The sequence below is a fragment of the Pygoscelis adeliae genome, unplaced genomic scaffold (assembly GCF_000699105.1).
Source record: "Pygoscelis adeliae isolate BGI_AS28 unplaced genomic scaffold, ASM69910v1 Scaffold58, whole genome shotgun sequence".
NCBI lineage: Eukaryota > Metazoa > Chordata > Aves > Sphenisciformes > Spheniscidae > Pygoscelis > Pygoscelis adeliae.
This window is the reverse complement of record NW_008825564.1, coordinates 1,760,757-1,779,776: the sequence shown is the minus strand read 5'-3', so window position 1 is coordinate 1,779,776 and position 19,020 is coordinate 1,760,757. Positions and strand designations below refer to the sequence as shown.

Here is a 19,020-nt window from a genome sequence, read left to right as displayed (position 1 = left end):
CAGGAATCTGCAGGTCATGGGCTGGAAAACACCAAGGTAAGGGCTGTTCTGTGCTACAGAGCATCTCCCAGTGATGGACTTGGTGCATCAGGAATGGGTAAACAGAAGAGCTCTAAGATATACCTTGTAAATTGTGCAGTGGCACTTGAGGAGAAGGCCCCCAACCCTCTCCAATAAAACTCCCATCCTGAAACATGATCTAGTATATTTCTGATAGAAGACACAACAAAATTGACAGTGGCTTCATAAGACTATCTGGCACTGCTCTTTTTTAATCCATCCTTTGATATATATATGCCTTCCCTGCTCCATCACTGGGTATAGTATAAGCTAAAACCCACGTTCCTGGAATTAAATGCACATTATCCTTTCTTTTCTTTATTCATCTGAGCGGACTGTACTTTTATTTCTAATTGAAAAAGCAGACTCGGATACCTGTAATCCTAATCCAATTATGTCCAACATACAGGACACAGCTACAGTTGGTGCACCCTAATGAAGCCTGACCTAGAAAGCAGAAAGGGAGCAGAAAAGTTACAAATATTTCTGAGAACTTGAAACACCTTTGGTTTTCAAGTAAAGCATCCTTATTTGACACCGATGCTCCAGAAGAAGAAGAGTGTTTTATTAGATCACGCTTGCAAGGAGGAAGAGGCAGAGTTAAGGGGTGGAGAGATTCGTGGGTGTTGTATTTTACTGAACTGGCTAATGAGGTAGGGGTAAGGAAAGGTCGAAGGCTTCAGGACTGTTGTCCTGTTGGAGCCACACGTAGCAGCGCAAGGCAAGTCAAGAGAGGATGCAAGACACAGCGGGGCCAGGATGCTCAGCGCACTTCTGCAGCCGAACAACACCGTATCTACTTCCCACAGGCAGGAGCAACTAAGGAAGGGGACACAGAGGAGCATCAGGCCTTTCAGTTACATCTGGATTCTCCTATAACCAAATGTAATAGCAGGGAAGGAAGCATTATTATGGCTAAAGCCTGAAACAGAGACTCCACGTTGGATCCCATTTCCCACTCACAACAGTGTTGTCTCAGGCCTTCATTGCTTGTTTGCCTTTCCCTCAAGTGTATCCCTTTCCTGTTTGCAAAAGTAGCCAAAAAAATACACACACGAGAAATAGATGCATCCACTGGCGAGGGGATACACTCACAAACGCTATTCAAAGGAACCATAAAAATAACACGAGGGAAAGTCGGGGTGGCCCTATGTTAAGATAAAACATTTTTCACATGCCCATTCAACTAGTCCCTTCTAGGAAGACTTCATTAAAGATTGCATAATATTTATTGCTTGTGTTGTTCACGTATTGATATTACATAAAGGCAAATAAAATTTGGCAGGTGGATGGGGGTCTGATAGACAGATAATTATGAGTGTTTTCAAAGGAGAACAACCCCCTCAGGGAATCAGTTTCAGTCTCAGCCATATCTATACATTTGTGTTGGAAAAAGTTTTCTACTTCTCCCTCTTGTACATAATTGTACATAATGCTACAATGAAGTTAGAGCTGAAGAAATAATTAAAAAAACTTATAAAGTTTAGGAGAAAAATTCTAGGATGAAAAAAAAAAAAGATAAGGAACCAATCTACTGAAAGTGCACCAGCCACAGAATTACTCCTGGAAAGCTTATCTGCCCCTTCTGCCATGCTAGCGTGTCCTGCTTGTACTGGGTCATCGAGACATGAGGCAATACCTTCCCATCCTTTATGTACTGGTTTTGTTGCTCCTAGAGCTAAACCAAAACATCCAGATTGATGACCGAATAAATCCTTGCCATCCTCCATGTTCTTCACTAACGTTATCTAACGCATCCTTCAAAGAGCTCTATAAACTCATTGTGAGCAGCGAAATCGAGGCAGAGCCCTTCAGCATAGCCAAACCCTCAACCAGTGTCTTTCTTCAGAAATAATACAGCACCTATAGGCACAGTCATCAACTCTATGTGCCTTTGCATGCTATGGATGTACAGAGCTCATTTGTTACGATAACGTGCGTGCATAGCACGGTCCCAAGTCCTGGTCCATCTGAAGGCAGGCACCTACGGCTTTTTCATCAACTTGAGCAGGACTCATTTTTTCCTGGAAAATGTGCTGCTTCCGCTTCTTGAAGAGCATCCCAGTAATTCAGACAGACACCCACGGAGGAAGGACTTCCTTCCTCTGGGGATCAGATTCTCAGCTCCTAAATGAGTGCTCCAGGTACCACATTATGGACCGGAGGGCAAACATTTACCATACTGCAGCCTTGCTGCCCGGGAGCCACGTGGTGACCTGAACTCCCAGCTTTGCTGCAAAGACCACTTCTAAGCTCAATACTTAAAAAATGAAACCTCTGGGACTGAGCTCCTCAGAGGAGGTAGGGTGAGGAAGGCTCGTTTTTGAAGGCCAACTATGCATAGGTAAGAAACTAAGTTGTTCAAGTCCGCTCTGCCTGCTTCAAATGGTGGTAAATCTGGGTCCGCAGAGAGGCACCGCCCTGCTTACCTGAGAGGCGTGAAAGCAAAGCATCAGAGGCCTCCATCATTTAGGCACCCCTGGGGTTAGGTAGCAGCTAAACGATGCTTGGCAGGATTGGAATGTTTTTCAAACTGAAGGCATCGTTTCCCATGTCAGGTATCTGAGCCCCTTCATGAGCTGGCCCATGGATGTGAATCCGGCTGGACACGAGCCTCTCTCCTGCCGCTGCTGTGTTACTCACCCATTGTACTTCATGAATGTGCGGGAAATAATTATGCTGATAAGCTTAACATTATCTCAATTATCAAAAATGTGTAATGATTTGTTTCCATACGTGAACCTGTTTGAATCAAATCAGATTTATTTTTTTTTTTCCCAGTCAGGCTTTACAGGATCAGTTGGGGAGTGGTAGGAGCCTAAGTTTGCATTCCCAAGTAATTTGCTTTCCTTTTCGAGTAATTTCGGAAAAATTTAGCTGTGAGTTTCTACATTGCCCTCCCAGATGAATTATAGCTCACCGCAGCCACCCAACTGCTTAATTCTTTGTAATATCTGAGAGGAAATTACATTCTTTATCTTTGAATATATGATTAAAAAAGAACAGATCGTAGCCGATAAAACCGGTTCTCTGCTCGCCTTTAATCACAGTGTTCCCGGGACAACAATGCAGATCATTCACTGGCATGTTTTCCTACCTTCATCCTAAACAAAAGTGGTTATTTATATAAACAGTGTCTTTTTATAGATCTTCAAAAGGAAGACACGGATACCTTTGGTGCAGAGGAGTGAAACAACAACAACTGAAAGAGGCAATGCAATAACTCTCCTAACACATTTTAAGTGCTGGGGCCACTATTGAAGAATTACAGGATGCTCAACTACCTATTGTCAAAATGGGATGGTAACATCTTTCAGACAGTTTGCCATTTAATGGGAAGGTGTCTTCACATATGCTTGGTGGAAATTTATGCTGCCTTTTCCCTGTGGAAGACAGCATCCGTATTTGCCAACCTCCGTGCAGGAGAAACTTCACGGGTTCTTCATTTCTCATGTTTCCATTCACAAGCTGAGCTTTTTCCTTGTACTTCGTGGGACAGACTCATTTTGCAGAAGACACTTCCTGACTGCTTCTTTTCTTACCCTTAAGGACTTTTTTTTATTTTTAAACATAATACAGAAATTAAGGTTCAAGAGGTTGTCAAGGATGGTCACAAATCTTTGCAATTTATTCTTGAAGCCTTTTCAAGAGAGTGTTTTTATTCTGCATAAGTAGGCAGTATAATCATTAACAGCAATAATGGTTCGCTAAGGGAACTGATGTGATATAAAGAAGAATAAAAAGACGCCCTCATGACTATGAGGCTATCTTTTTCATCAAGCTGCTTTTACAAGAGAGGAGTGGTTGATTTCAAACTTTGTCATAAAGCAGGCTGCTCAACTGGTTAGCTGTGCTAAAATCATAGCCACCCCACGACTGAATTATTTACTTATTACCATGCTGTCTGCTGTTAAATACTCAGGTGCTTTTCCAAGGTTTTTTCCCCAACTCATTATTTCCAAAGGAAGACGACAAGTTCCATTTTGCTGCCGCTTCTGCCACCAGAAATACACCTCTCTGGGAACACAGGTGTGTGCTTAGGGAAGGTATCATTGAGATTATTAGAACAATGCGCCATCAGATATTTTAGAAGTACTACTATAAGTGTATAACTACAGCTAGTGCTTCAAGCAGTGACCGACACAGAGGGATCCAAGTCTTGCACAGAGTGAGCTACTGCACGTTTACCCAGAGCACGCGTACTTCGTTTTGACCCGTTAGGGCCACCACTCTGCACGGCCACGGACTGTGCAGCAGATACAGGAGACCTAAGCTGCGTGCTCATTTGGACTAGATATAAGGCACCGGGCAGCCAGGAGTCAGTGGCTTCCTGGGAACCCCTCTTCTCTTTTTTTTGTTTGTTTAATCCCTGGGCTGATTCTTTTCTCATGAAACATGAAACTCGGGAATCGATTTCTGTGGTGTGGTGTAAAACCGTACCACTGTTGAGTACAACCTTACTCACCTAGTAACCACCAGGACTACCTGAGGTGAAAATCAGTTTATCAGAACCTAGCCCTTAATATGGAAAGCAAATAGAAAATAATCCTATGAAACATGAGACCCAGAAGTGATAAGAAATAGTTTCTTGTTCAGCAATTAAAAAACCCAAAAAACCAAACAAACCAACCAGGGAGCGATATCGATTTGCCAGGATCTGAATCTCCTTACCTGCACATTGCCTTCAGCCAGAGGAAAAGAGGAGGGGAAAAAAATGTGCTAATACAAAAGAAGAACAAACAAAACCAAAAGGGAACAGGGAAATCACAGTTTTGAATGTTATTAATCAGGGAAAGCTGCTTAAGCACGTAAGATAACTAGGTCTCTCTCCATTCCCATGATAAAAAGTCACTCATTTCCAGAGGTGTTGGCAAGCGAGTTGTGTTTTTTTGTGGGTTTGTTTTTTTAAATTGTGTACTTCTGGCATATACATGGCGGTAAAGATGGATGGGACCGTGCTGATGTGCAGTATGAGAAGGAGTAAGAGCAGTGTGTTAAGAAAACTGCTGTGACACAACGAAAAAGGCACAGCCCTCATTATTACAAGGTCACAGTTTGGCCACCTCTGCAGAGCCTTGCATCAGAAGTAGTTATTCACTGGGCATTTTGCTTCCATCCATTTCTTTCGTGCTGTTAGTATTACTGTTTTCCCCAACTGATTTACATCTCTGCATAGAGCAAGCATTCTTTCCCATGGTAAGAACACAAAAACAAGGAAGAGAAAAATATATAATATGACTCGCAACCATTGCCAGACTCAAATATTTATTCTTCCTTCAGGCATTGATTACACCACTGTACAGAACACTGTGCCACCTCCTGTAAAGTTATTTAAATCTGTCTCGTATCCTATTCCATTACTTTTATTTTGGATGCTTATTATTAGGAGGATCTCTTCCACGCTGCTAGCATTAGGACATGTCATCTCACCTGGTTTTTTTTTTTTTAAATCTCATACACGCCTACATTCTTTCTCTAGCCCTTAATTTAAAGAGCCCAATTTGACACTGATTCCTCTCTGAAATAGCACATTCTTTATGTATAGGTTTGCATGAGTTTTCTGTCTTCACCCACTAGCACACCCTCCATAGAGTCTACGGGATTGTCCTCCAACCCTGGCCAAAGTTCTGCTCTAACAGATGCAATGGAGGCTGGCTCCCCACAGAGAGCATATGCATTACTTAATCCACATAAACTACCAAAAAATTATTTGGGCTGATATTAAAACACTCTTGCTGCTATGTCAATCTATTAAAAAGGAAAAAAAAACCACCCTTCCCCAAAATTGCTGATAATTCAGAACTGGTCCTGCTCTATGAACTTGCTTTGCCTTCTGCCATCTTTTAGAAGACAGACAGGAAAAAAAGGACTGACTAAGGATCCCTATTACTTCTACCACCCACCAACAAAATTTAAACACATGCCAGCATTTGTAAACACGTATTTTCTGTTTCTCCTTGTTCTGGAAGTGTAGAGAATAATTTTACTAATGGGCAAGTTTGGCTTCTGTCCAGGGATAGGACTAGATGCCTCACAAAAGAATGCCAAGCTAGTATAACAAGCAGTCTCCATATCACCACTTCTCCAAGAGGCACAGCCATGCTCTAGGGAAGAAGAGGGCACCTCCTAAAGGACAGCATTTTAAGAGCAACCTGTGTTCTCCATGGATCCCAGTGATGTGTATTGCATGGTTTCTAGTGTTTTGTTTATTGAAGTCCACTGATCATCAGAAAAGAGATGGGCAACGCAACTAAAGGAAAAAAAATCCAACCAGTATCAAAGATGCCAGACATGCTAGTAGATGAGAGCCTGTGCTTCCAATGCTGCTGACCACTTGACAACAGCTTGCAGTAGAGGGGCCTGGAAAGACAAAGTAGTCATAGCTTCCCTGCAGAGAGCTACTGAAATCATCATGGAGCTGGCCAGAGCCATAAGGTCCACCGATACATCTCCTTAAACTTCTAGCCACCTAGATCCCTCCTAGAGGACAGAAGGAGGAAAAGAAGTGAAAGGCCAGAGGCAAATACTGTATAGCTGCAAGGTTCCTAAATCAATTTAGTGAATAGGATAATTCCAAAGAAGCTTCCCATATTGTAAGAAATGGTGTCAACATTGTTTCCAGCTCCACTCAGCCAAAAATGGTTCCTTCACAGTAACTTCCCTTCACCCTGAGATTTCTTGACCCCAGGGTGTGAAGTCTGAAAAAAAGACTTTGCACCCCTATTACCTGCACTCAGATAAGCAAGACAAGGGAAAGAAAGAGGGTGAAATATAGGAAAGGTGTGGGAGAGCAAAAGGGTAAGTAATAGGGAATATGGTGAGAAAAAGAATTAAAATAAACTCAATTGGACGATTTGGAATAATCTCCTTTTACTCTGAGTGTTCAATCATTGACTCCGTGGTGGCTTGAAGGAACAGGGCAGGGGGACCTACTTCAGTTGATGAATTATGCAGAAGTCTGTCCCAAGGCTGAATTAGGCAAAGGGTACGGCAAGAGGCTCAATTCCACCTCTCCTTTCTGGGAACGGGGAACAGAAAAATGATGCAGCAATAGGGCTGGAAGAGATTGATCAAAGGTCCCGAGTGAGTCAGTGGCCAAGTCTACATCTCCTTCTCCTGTTCTCTGAAAGCGAGACTGCTGTTTCCTTATCTGACTCTAGAGGACATCCAAATGTACTTAAGTTTCAAAGAGGTCAACCTCTTTCCAGAAAGGACAGTTCTAAGAACAGGCAGTAAATACAACTCATTTACAGCAACTAATTCATCCATTGCCAATTGCCTTATAATCTTTTTTAATCAATAGCACTGTACAGGAGGACTATGGCTTTTAAAAATATGCACACAAAGACTCAGTCCTGAACTAACTGCATTTCTGGGGTACACGTCAAAACAATTCACACCAAAGAGGAAGGACCGTCTTGGTATTAGAAGAGTGCCTGGGACTCAAGAGACTGAGGTTCACTTCCCGACTGTTCAGTCAGTCATCTTAGGTGACTGCCAAAATCCTGTGATTTCCTTGTAACTCCAGCATGCCTCCACAAATCAAGGATAACCACAGTTCCTCCCTACCCCTCTGGGACTGCTGCATGACTGGACTCTCCAAAAAACTGAACAGCAGCAACAGTGCGGGATATTTTGGCTGCACAGGCAACAGATACATTCCAGGTGGTCCAACCCCAGTAGCTGCAGAACTCAGTCAGCAATGGTAGACCCTCACCCTGCAGGGACGGTGTCAACAGCCCTTCCCTGCTCTTCCTTCAGGAGACACTGATGGTAGCTCCCATGCCAGTGCCAGCTTATACACAGGGAGTAACGTTTGCCCGCGAGGGCAGCATTGACTGCATGACCAGCCACTTGGTGCTTACACCGAGGAAACGGTGACAGGCCAGATAAACGGCCTCGGGTGACCGGCTGCTCCATGTCAAGGCATATCACAGCTCATTTTCAACTACCCTAGCAAATGCACAAACAAACATATTTATATCCACACAAGCAAGAAGCGATGTGCCTATGCTTACCCCTGCAAATGGAAAACAGCATCTCTCTTTCAAACACTGACAAGCTCCTAGGGTTAACCTTTCACAAATAAACAACCTGCTCTGCTCTGAGAGGCATTTTATAAAGAACAGAGATTACAATGGGCTTAATCATGATTAAACACTGATCTGGCTCAATCTACTCAAAAGCAGACAAAAGATAAATAAAAACCTCCAGCAGATGCATTTCATACTGGAAATTCTGGAACCTCAATTGACGTAATACTTTTTATGTTCAGATAATATCTGGAGGAAACAGTACACTGGATCAAGAAAACAAAAGCAAATTTCTAGTCAAAATTGTCCGTGCTGTGTAGAAAGGAGAAGGCTACAGCATGGAATGCACAGTGCAGCTCAGCATTTTACAAACCCCTTTTTGACTGTAGCTGAAATTGCACTATTAGAGCAATGCCACTAGAAAGAAACAAGCACGCCCTTTTGTCCTCATCTCTTGAGTCCCACCCTGTAAAAGCGGGCAACATTAGTCATTGCATTTCCCCTCAGACAAAAGCTGTTTCTGATCGATGACAGGGAGGTTAATTTTCTTTTACTAAAATAATGCCACCTCCTCAGTGTCACCCCAGTTGCGGTGCATTGATTCCTCAGGCACGGTATGAAAATTCTGCATGATTGGAAGGGGTTGCATCTAGCGAACATCTCCCAAATACAGACATCTGGTCTTTCCTATGGGAGAGGAAACCCGGGAAACAGATTCCACATCACGGGAGACAACTCCAGCCATTAGTACTGCTGAGGGAGGTGGAAAAGGTAAAAAAAATGAGCACAGATCCTAGGGATTGCTTGCTTACAGTGCTAAGCTTCCCATTTTATTCAACAGGATAAAGATGTTCTCTTCAAGGAAAGAGAAATAACTTCTATATGAGGGGGGAAAAAATATTCTACCTGGAGGAGAAAGCTGATCAGAGTTTTCTCATTCTATCATCCCAACTCTCCATGCCCACACCAGCAGAAATACCCAGTGGATGACCACATAACGTCTGCCCAGCAGACAGAAGAGATCCCTTTCTGCACGAAGACGGCTAGAAGCTATGTCACTGCCTCTCCTGGTGCCTAGCTAATGTATCCTGTGCTTCACAGCTACAGGACCTCTACTTTCGAACACCAGGTGAAAGACTTTCAATCCCTTTTGATTTATGACCTCCAAAACTTCTCCAGTGAAGGTGAAAATCCCCATACAGACAATGTAAGCCTACTGATAATTACTTTGTTCTTCTCACTTTCTTTTCACTGACCTCTTGGATGTTCCTCACCATGCATAAATTTGCCATTACTGGCACAGACAGACCTTGATAGTGAAACCTATGTTACTTATCCTGATTTTCAAGCTGCAACTTATCAACTTCAAGAACATTATCCCTGAACAAAATCACAATTCTCACCCCAACTCCTACCATGCTTCAGCCCACTCAGCGTATCTCTCATGCCAGTCTAGATGGATCACTTCCAACTTCAAGCAGAACAAGCATCACTTTGCAGATGAACTCCACACTTTCACAAACTCCTGAATCAGTTATGTGATTTGCATTTCCTAGATGAGAAGCCAACAAACTGCTCTGTCTTTGGAGTCAAGTGGACAGTCCTTTCTCATCCCCAGCAACAGCAGATGCATTTGCTTGTTAATACACAAATAGGAAATTAATGGGTTACCGTTGCTGGTTCCCAAAGCAGGCTTACCTTATAAAAAGCTGTCAGGGGTTACTAAATAGAACGTTGCTGTACAGATTATTTAACTTTCCTCAATAACCTACCTCTGAAGGAGAAATGAGTTCAAGAGCCCGTGTTAACACCTGAATGGCACAGGGGGGAACATTTGACAGAATACAAAGAACATTTTTGTTTTTCTTACAATATGGATGACTCTTCCTGCACATCCTACTGGCATCAAGCACCAGTGAGAACAATTGTTTTGGCGTATTTGTTGCCTATGGAAAGGGACTACAGATTTAAACGCTAAAACAGCAACCAATGTGAAATGTCACCTGGCTAGGCAGTTCAATCTGCTAATTACTTAAACAGATTTATTTTTAAGCTATAAAAACAGCATGTTCCTCAGGAGAATTATTTTTTCCCCTTCCCCAAATACAATTAACACTTGCCAGTAGCGTTCTTCATCTGCAATTAAGAACTTCCCAAAATTAGACCGAGTAAAGTACTCAAAAACATGTTGGGGCAAGAGTGTCCCTGGGGCTCTCTCCTAGAGCTGTGCTTCTGGAAGAGGAAAAGATGCTTCATACAGGACACAGCGCCAACAAACTTGCATACCTGAGATGCTTCTTTCTAAAGCCTGAGTGGCCTTGAACCGTTGCCGGGACGAGGCTGCCACGACCACAAGCCCTCCCTTGGCATCCTGCCGCCTGTGTTCGTTACTGCTCCCAGCAAACGGCAGCAGCACTTCTGGAGCAAAGGCACACTAGCAATGCAATCCCACGGCGGCCAGGGCAAGCTCAGCGAGGAAGCAGGGGGAAGCAAACAGATTGATTTGAAGGTTCAAGGTAAGACAAAATGCAGGTAAGCACGCGTTTAGTTTTAAGCTGCTTGGTGAGACCTCTCACATGGAGTACGGTGCTGGAACGGGCCTGATGGGCTACAGCCAAAACAAACACAAACAAGCCTGTCTCTGACCCAGAATTTTCTCCAGGTAAAGACTCTTGTTCTTCTTACATGACCTGGTCCTGTTTCACTGAGATAAATTATTATTTTCCCGTTCCTCTTAATGACAGCAAGCATGGTGCTGGGGTCCAGCTCCACAAGCAGCAACCCCTTCTGCAGCGCTTACAGGTGCCCATGGCGCCCCAGAGGAACAGATCAGCTGATGAGCAGCATCCAAGTGTCATACAAGCTTGTCCCGAGCCAGGACGAGCTATAATTAAACCCAGCCAATCATCCCTTCTGTCTCGGCAACCGCAGGCATAAATGCAGCCAAGTGTGGTAGATCTTTGGCTTAAAGGGTCGTTTTGGCCAAATTTGCCAAAACATTAGGGTTTAGGAAATTAAACAAATAGAGTCTTTGCATGACACAAAGCTTCTCGCAATGTGATCATTTTATTTTCAATGGCCAAGATGGGAAAAACATTTAAAGATAATAAAGTATCTAAGATAGTCAGAATGGCATCAAACCCTTTTGCTCTAAGCAATCAGCAAATAACTGATGCGCAGCTTTTTAAGTACAGCAGTGCTCCACTACACAAGGACAAAGCTTTCCGCGACATACCTACAGGGGGTTGCCACCTTCCCAGGACCCCAACAGTTCAAGTAGGTTCTCCCAGCCTGCTGCTTCATGTGCCTCACCTCCCAGACCACCATCCCGTTTCAAAAAGGTGACAGTAAACTGTGTTTCGCAGTGCCAGATATTTTTCTGATACTGTCTCAAGGCCCTGGTTCTCAAGAGACTTGCTACACACGCGCTTAACTTCAACGTGATTTGATTTAATGGAGCTAGTCTGCAGCACAAACACTAGTGCGTGCTCGTAAGTCTTTTCAGGGGGCACTGCTGTTCACCAGCATGCTTCTACCCACTCCGGGTTTCCATGCAAGTATCAAAAATATATAACAACACTTTCAAAGCTGAGCATTGAATTTTAGAAGGTTACAAAAGTTCAAAACCATCTACGACAGACTAGAAAGTGTCCTACAGGAAAAACACTTTTAGGTTATCATGTCCATAGCTATCTTAAAGAAAACTTCCCTTCAAAAACCAGAAAAATCAATCTTGCAATGAATACTAAAACATTAGCATTTAATAATATTCTGTATTCCTGCAATATAATGCAGATAAATAGTGATTTACAAATACAAAACTCAGCACATGTTCTCAAAATCTGATTCTGCAAGCAGGCAGGACAAGGAATTTTGTTCTAGTCTACTTTTTTTCCCTCCTGTATTTCAAAAATAAAGACAGCAAATTTTTTGAACTTATATAATTCCATCCTGTTATTTTCCAGAGGGCTAAACTGGCCTTCTAAATTCTTTAAGCTTGGCATTGTATGAAAGCAGATATCAAATATTCAGAGAGCTCAATTTAGAAAGATCATTTTTCTGAGGCTGAGCCCTTCTGAAGGGATTCCTGCAGAGCTCCAGACAGTGCCTCAAACAGCCGTTCCCACCAGGCTGAGGTCACTCGCCCTTGCCAAGCCGTGTTTTAGGAGGCATTGGGCAAAGGGAGGTGCAGGCCCGACAGAAGGGTGAGAAGTGTACAAGGTGCGAGGTGCCAGAGAAGCCGACTGCTGCAAACGACAACAATTTGTGAATATTAACCTGTTTTGCACAATGAGCGGTTGAGAAGCCTGTCGTCTTTGCATCCAAAAAACTACAGTCTCACCTGCCTCGTCCTCTGTCACTGTCTTTTAACAAAATCCACCTCTTCGGGTCAAAATCTGAGTTCACCAAAGCCAATGAAGAGATGCCCCTCTTGAATTAACTGGGTTGCATGTAGGACCTCCGTGAAACACATCTCCAGTCAGTGGCAAAGCACAAGGCTGAAGCACCCGCTGCTGCTGGATTTCATTTTACCCAGTATTTCTAGAGTACCCAGCAGATGTAGCCACGGCCGTCTGGCTTTAACACAGTGCTGCAGGACCTTCTCCTTCACACAGACAAGATGCGCTCGAGGCAGGCGAAGGTTTCCTCCTTCCTCCCCGAGCCTTGCCAGGTCACTCATAGGTACAGAGGGGCTACCTGGGTCAGCAGCAGCTCAATGCCTGCCATAAGGCAGCAGTTTTCCCAGCAGGGCTCTGAATCCAGTTGTTTTCTTTGAATCCTACCAAGTATCTCATATTTCCATGCTGCCTCCTAGCTGGCTCCTTGGTCTTCTAGATGAAGGAGTTGGTGCAGAAAATGAAGGAAACCCGCCCATCCCAACGTGGGCACTGGGAGTCCAGTCCTACCCTCCAGGCCAGCAAAATCATAAAACAATACGACAGACAATACCTTTGGTTCTTCACGCAGAAGGAAATGATCTGTAGGGTACTGCTGTGTTTGCAATACCCTTGGCTGAAGAGCAACAGCAGGTTTTATTATTTACAAACCCTCCAGCCTTTTGTGGCTACTGGCTTTGCTGCGGCTCCACAGGTGGGATCTCAGACTGCTGAGGCACCGGTGCCTTGGCTAAGCCAACAGGAGGTTTTAGGCACCGGACCAGGGAGATGCGCCCCCTGAACAGGACCACACTGCTTGGACGCAGGAAGCCATCGGCTCTGCACAGCTCCTCCTCTCTGCCCCCCACACAGCCAAGCACAGGCTGTTCGCAAACCCCACCATCCCTGGGACAGCCGATGGACAGTACATCCCTCAGCTCCCTGGAAGGCCAGGCTTAAAGGCAGGCCTATCCCTGCACAAGGCAGACAGGAGGAGAGCTCAGGCTAACAGACACCATATATGCGGCTGGTGTTGTTAGGGCTGATGTTGACTATCTAGCTGCTTTGATCCTTCATCACTAAACTAAACCACTTTTCTGCCAAGGCACTTCCTGCCATTCTCCTGTGCTGGATGTTCAAAAGGGGCTCCTCGACACTCTTTTTCTGCCAAGGCACTTCCTGCCATTCTCCTGTGCTGGATGTTCAAAAGGGGCTCCTCAGGCACTCTTTCTGCTTCAGACATTCATCTTTGTCGGTTCAAATCACCTACTTATCCTAGCTGTTAGCAAGAAACTGATTTCAGGAAAGCTAATATGGGCAGGCTAGAGGCATTGCTTACCCCAAGCCCATAGTAAAATCAGAAAACACCAAAAGCATGCAGTCAAATTGGACAAAACGTCACCCCTCTGTCTTCATGTACTATGTAGCTAGGAAGATGTCCTATTTCATGCTGCATGATTTTCCATAAAGTTAGGAAGCCCAACTAACACAGAGGGCTTTAAGAGCTTAAATGTATTGTGACAATTATATTAGATATATTTTTAAATACCTTTTCCAGCGCTTCTCTATCAACCAGCTCCTGCACAGCCAAAAGCTTGATACTGTAAGAAAAAACAGAGAAAAAAAGAATGAATCACTCCATTGCAAGCATTACAGAAACACAAGTAACAGCAGAACTGAAGCTCTCTTTTTACCTTCTCACTTCACAGAAGAGTCTATAGAAGTAGATACAAAAAGTGCTCAGGATATAATAAACCAAAGCAAGAGAGAACCAGTGTTACTTTGTTTTCTTTGAATTAGCTGTCCCAAACAGATTTCCTGGTTTCCGACTCACAAGTGTATCTGAATTCACTTTAGAGAGAAATTGCATTAATGATTACATTTTTAGTACCCTAAATTAACACTGAAGGATCTTCTGAATGACAAACACAGAGAAAGACTCTTAAACATTTCTATCGGTTTTAGTCAACTTTGTTCTTCAGTATCAACAGCTTTCTATGAGTCCCGCAACAGTCATTCCCAGGGATTTACAATATTATATATGAGGTACAGTAACTAAGACAACCCAGCTCAAGAAATTTGAGGGCAATATGAAGGAAATGTGCATAACTTTGAAAGTAGGGTAGAGAGATAAACCATAATTATTATTCTTGTAATGCCATTTGCTAATCAAAACCAAACTTCTTCACCTACTGAATCTTTTCTAAGTTTACCTCTAGGGGCTAAATCCTGCACACTGAACTTCGTTCACCTCAACAAGATTATGAGAGTTACTCAAGCAGGATTTTGCCCTGTAAGACAGGTAAAATCACAGCTAAATCAAGATATATAAGAGAACCTTGTACAACATCTATACTTTCGTAATCAGCTTAGTGAGTAATTAGAAATTATCTATCCTCCTTCAACTTCAGTTACTTGCATGTGTCCCCATGTAGTGCAAAAGCCCAATCCTTTCCACGCTAAGGAATTTCAGGAAAAGATCTTGTTGCATTCCCACCAAGCTGCAGGGCTCACAGGACAGGTAGGAACCCGAAAAGTGTTGGCAAAGCATTGCCAGCAGGTCGAAGGAGGTGATTCTTCCCCTCTACACAGCACTGGTGAGGCCACACCTCACACCTCCCCATCCCTGAGCACTCGCCAGCAACGGTCCACAGCAGCTGCCTCGGCCAGAGAGCAGAAGGGATCAACAACACATCCACTTACGGAGCTGGGCATCTACTTTAGGACGGCACGGTTACAATTCAGCCCACTTAAACTTTAGCTCTCTACAGCTTTGGTGCCTAATCGAAGCTAACGTTTAGATTCGCTATATGGTCAATGAAATGAGAGAGGAACCTCACTTCCCCAGGGCAGTTCAACCCACCTATCCTGGCATCATCCCTTATGTCCTCCCACAAGGGCAGAAGCTGCTGTCACAGTATGCTGCCCCAAGTCAGGCTCGCAGAAAGCTGGCAGCCTTTTCACCCATGGAGTAGACTAGTATCACAACTCCGACTGCTCACCTTCCTCAACCAGTCTTAAAACCAGTTGCTTAGTATATTATCTTTGGACTCCAGAGCATAATTTCCTTTACCCAGGGATACAAAAACATTCGTGTGGCAGTGGAAGAATCAAATGATGCATACAAATATTGTTTAAATGACTCTCACGACTCTGTAGACAGACACGGCAAAGAGCCAGTATAGTTAAAAGCTCATATTCAAGACTGTGCGAATAGTCGACGTAGAAGTCTGCCAAAGGATATAATTTGCCATGTACTACAAGGAGTTTTATTAGCCTTTCAAAACCTCAGAGCAATGTTGCATAATTCTTGAACGTCCACATCTTATACATTAATTATGTACGTCCATCCTGTAACAGCAGCTGGCAAAACATAGCTTTAGGCCTCTCCTTCTACTGTGTTACAATGCTTTCCACTACAAGTATTCACAGCCTAACCCCTAAACACGAATGTGCTTTCATTTTAATGTACTCCTAGTTTTCAGATGTCTTCAAAGCATCATAAAAGCCTATATCCAATGAATTATAAACTAGCCCCAGACCATACATTTCTAGTCTGTAGAGGCTATTATTACTAAGACAGAGAGGGTGGAGATGGTTCAGAAAACAACGGGATAATCAGGAAAAAGAAAAAGGTATTCCATTAAAGCCCAACCACTACAGTAGCAGGGGGCACATGATTTTCTATTACCATTTGCTGAACACACTAGGCTGCACGCAAGCATTCAGCTGAACTGGAAGGTACCTAGGGAAAGTACAAAGCCAATACAAGGTATTTTTTTTTTTTTAACATCATTTTCCTTGCAATTCAGCCATCAAGCAAAATAAAGATGGAATGGGCACCGAGCAAAGAAGGCACCTCCATTTAAAAAACACTGCAATGTTGTGTCCAACCCTGAACTTCAGAAGGAGCCTAGGCTGATGCATCTCGGAGAACAAAGTCCAATAACATAGGCAGTAGCAATGCAGCCACGATCAAGACCTGTCTCTGAATTCAGGGCTTACCTCTTAACTTTGGATGCTAAGTGCAGTGCCCCTGTTGCAGTGCACTTCAAAAAAACACAGGATGGGTGAGAGGAAGGTAGTCTAACACGCATGTAGAGGCATCCAGGGTGCTCACAGCCAGCTGGGCTGCTGCAAAGATTGCTTCAAGTCCATGTGTACATAGTAAAATCTAACATTTTGCCATTCCCTTCTGCAAGCTGTACAACAATGTGGTTTTTGTTATGCAAATTACTTTTGTCTTTCTCCTTTTGATGCCAGAGACTTTTCAATCACTTAATCATCAAAGGTAGAATTTATCAATCAAGGCTGCTGATGCTTCTACCAATTGACTGATTTATTTCTAGAATGTTAATTGTGAATTATCTGACACTCAATAGCTGCAGAAGACAGACATAGACTGCCCCAAATGCAAGTACTGTTTGCATTAGAGATCATCATCTTATTGTACGAACCTACCCTCCTTCCCATTTACACTAGTAAAACCCCACAAGGTCTCCTTCAGCTGGTATGCTTTTACTTAAAATAAAGTATACCGAGTTACACAGAAGCAAGTAATAAAACATAGCAGGAATATTTTTACTTTATCTCATTATATTTACAGGGATGCTGTACTCTTGTTCAGAGGTGAAGAACCTATACAAAATGTTTATGTCCTGCAGAGATGCTTCTGGCCTTGCGTATGCAGTAAATCCGAATTCAATGTTGTTACAGGATTTGCAACAACATTGGTTTGACTCTTGGTGACAAAAAGACTTCCCGCTACTGTTGTAAATTTACAGAGCTCAATGTTTGCCCAGTATTTTACTCTTTTCTGCTCAGGTGACACCAGGTTATTTTTTTCTGGGACATAAGGAATCAGCAAATGCAAATATCAGTCTTCATACAACCAGCTGCAAGACGCTTCTTTCCTTGAAGCATCATCATGGATGCTGTCTCTGCCCATTGGATTACAGCCCACTACCTGGAAAATTGCTCTTGATAGCCAGTTATTTACTGCTATTTCTTCCAGCAATTCCAAGCAACATTTGTATGTGCTACTTTATGCAATGTCAGCTTGGAAATGCAGCTTCTTTCAAGGCTGCTGCCTTGGGGGTTTGATGCTTTGAAAAGAAATGGGGCTGTTTGTTTAGGCACTACATCAGCAATCCTACAAACACTGAAAGCAGCTCATAACTATGTATGCTGTTTGTAGTTTATGTGTTCACCAAGGATTTCAGAGTAGATGGGAATACAGCTACTCAGTAACAGAGAGAGGAAAAAATCTCTACTAAAGCAGAAGTGCAAAGAGAGTTACCAAAAGCCAGTGGTGAAGCCCAAGGTCTTGCTGTCTACAATACAACACTTACGTACTCTGTTTATATACCGCGGTGTCATTTCTTTCATCCTCACCCGCGGTATGCGAGCACTAACTCATGAATCAAGTTGTAGAAAAACATATTTTCTGAAGAAACCTTTGGTTACTGGAGCACCTGCTCTAATCTACCAGCTTTAAAATATACTGGTAATAAATCTGTACTGCAAATAACTATATTGACTTGATGAAAATGGCCCTGGTTGTGTCTGAAACTATATTAAAAATATTGACCCAATTATTTACATGATCTATTTTTAAAAAGCTATTGAAATTAATAACCTGGCACCCCAGGCACACTCAAAATACTTGAAAACACGCAGTGATCAGGATGAAGGACTCTCCTCCAGCAGTAAAAATATGCAAGCGTGATGTGCTGTCAAGGAAACACAACTCCCTCTTTTTTTGGCTGTGGGTGATGCACAGCGTTCTCCTCTAAGGGAATTCCTTTTGGTTTCCAGAAGATGAGTCATGGTGCTGAGCAAATGCCTATAGCTACAGCACATTTCTATTCCTCAGGGTAGCAGTGCAATCCTTTCCTCAAAGTCTTCTTACTTAAAAACACGTAGCATTGGGTTCCTCTCTCTAATCCCACAAACCCAGGAATCATTTAAGCCTTTTTAGCAACCTTTTGCAATACTGCAAACTTGCCAATAGGTCCCTTGCTGGTTGGTGCATTCCTATTCACCATGAGCCAACATTGCATTTTATTTGCATTGAGCTTCACTTCCCAGCTTGAGTTCGCATCGCCGCAAAATCCCATCTGCTCTTGCAACACGGGATATCAGGGCCTTCCTAAGAACTACCGCAGGGTCATCTGCCTGCACACCAGCGAGCCTATGGCTCTGCAGCAAGGCAGATGGGATAGACAGAAACTGCCGCGCAAGGCAGATCCAAGATCTATCCATGCAGAATGCACCTGAGGTCTTCACCTGAGGAAGAGAAGCTGCTTCCCCCAAAACCAGCTTGAAGGGTGCTCTAGGACAGGGGGTAGAGATGATTTAGGATTACAGCCAGTTTCTGGACCACCCTTGCACAGCACTGGACTTGCAGCCACTATGGGCACGTGTCACTTGACTGCCACTATCAAGGGGGAAGGAGGTCTCCAGAACAGAGCCCCTCATCAACAACTACAGCGACCTGCATCTGCTGAGCTGACCCTGGAGTGGAGCTGAGGTTCCCATTCAGTGCAGAA

The 19,020-nt window shown here is 43.4% G+C and overlaps 1 protein-coding gene across 1 annotated transcript in view; it reads right to left on the bottom strand.

The window, feature by feature from the left end:
• The window catches only part of EEPD1 (endonuclease/exonuclease/phosphatase family domain containing 1), a gene marked incomplete at its 5' end in the record, with an annotated part of 64,128 nt that overhangs the window by 15,891 nt on the left and 29,217 nt on the right, over positions 1-19,020 (bottom strand). Inside the window, one exon of the mRNA XM_009332422.1 lies at positions 14,019-14,070. Within this exon, the coding sequence (XP_009330697.1) occupies positions 14,019-14,070 (52 nt within the window). The remainder of the gene's footprint in view (positions 1-14,018; positions 14,071-19,020) is intronic.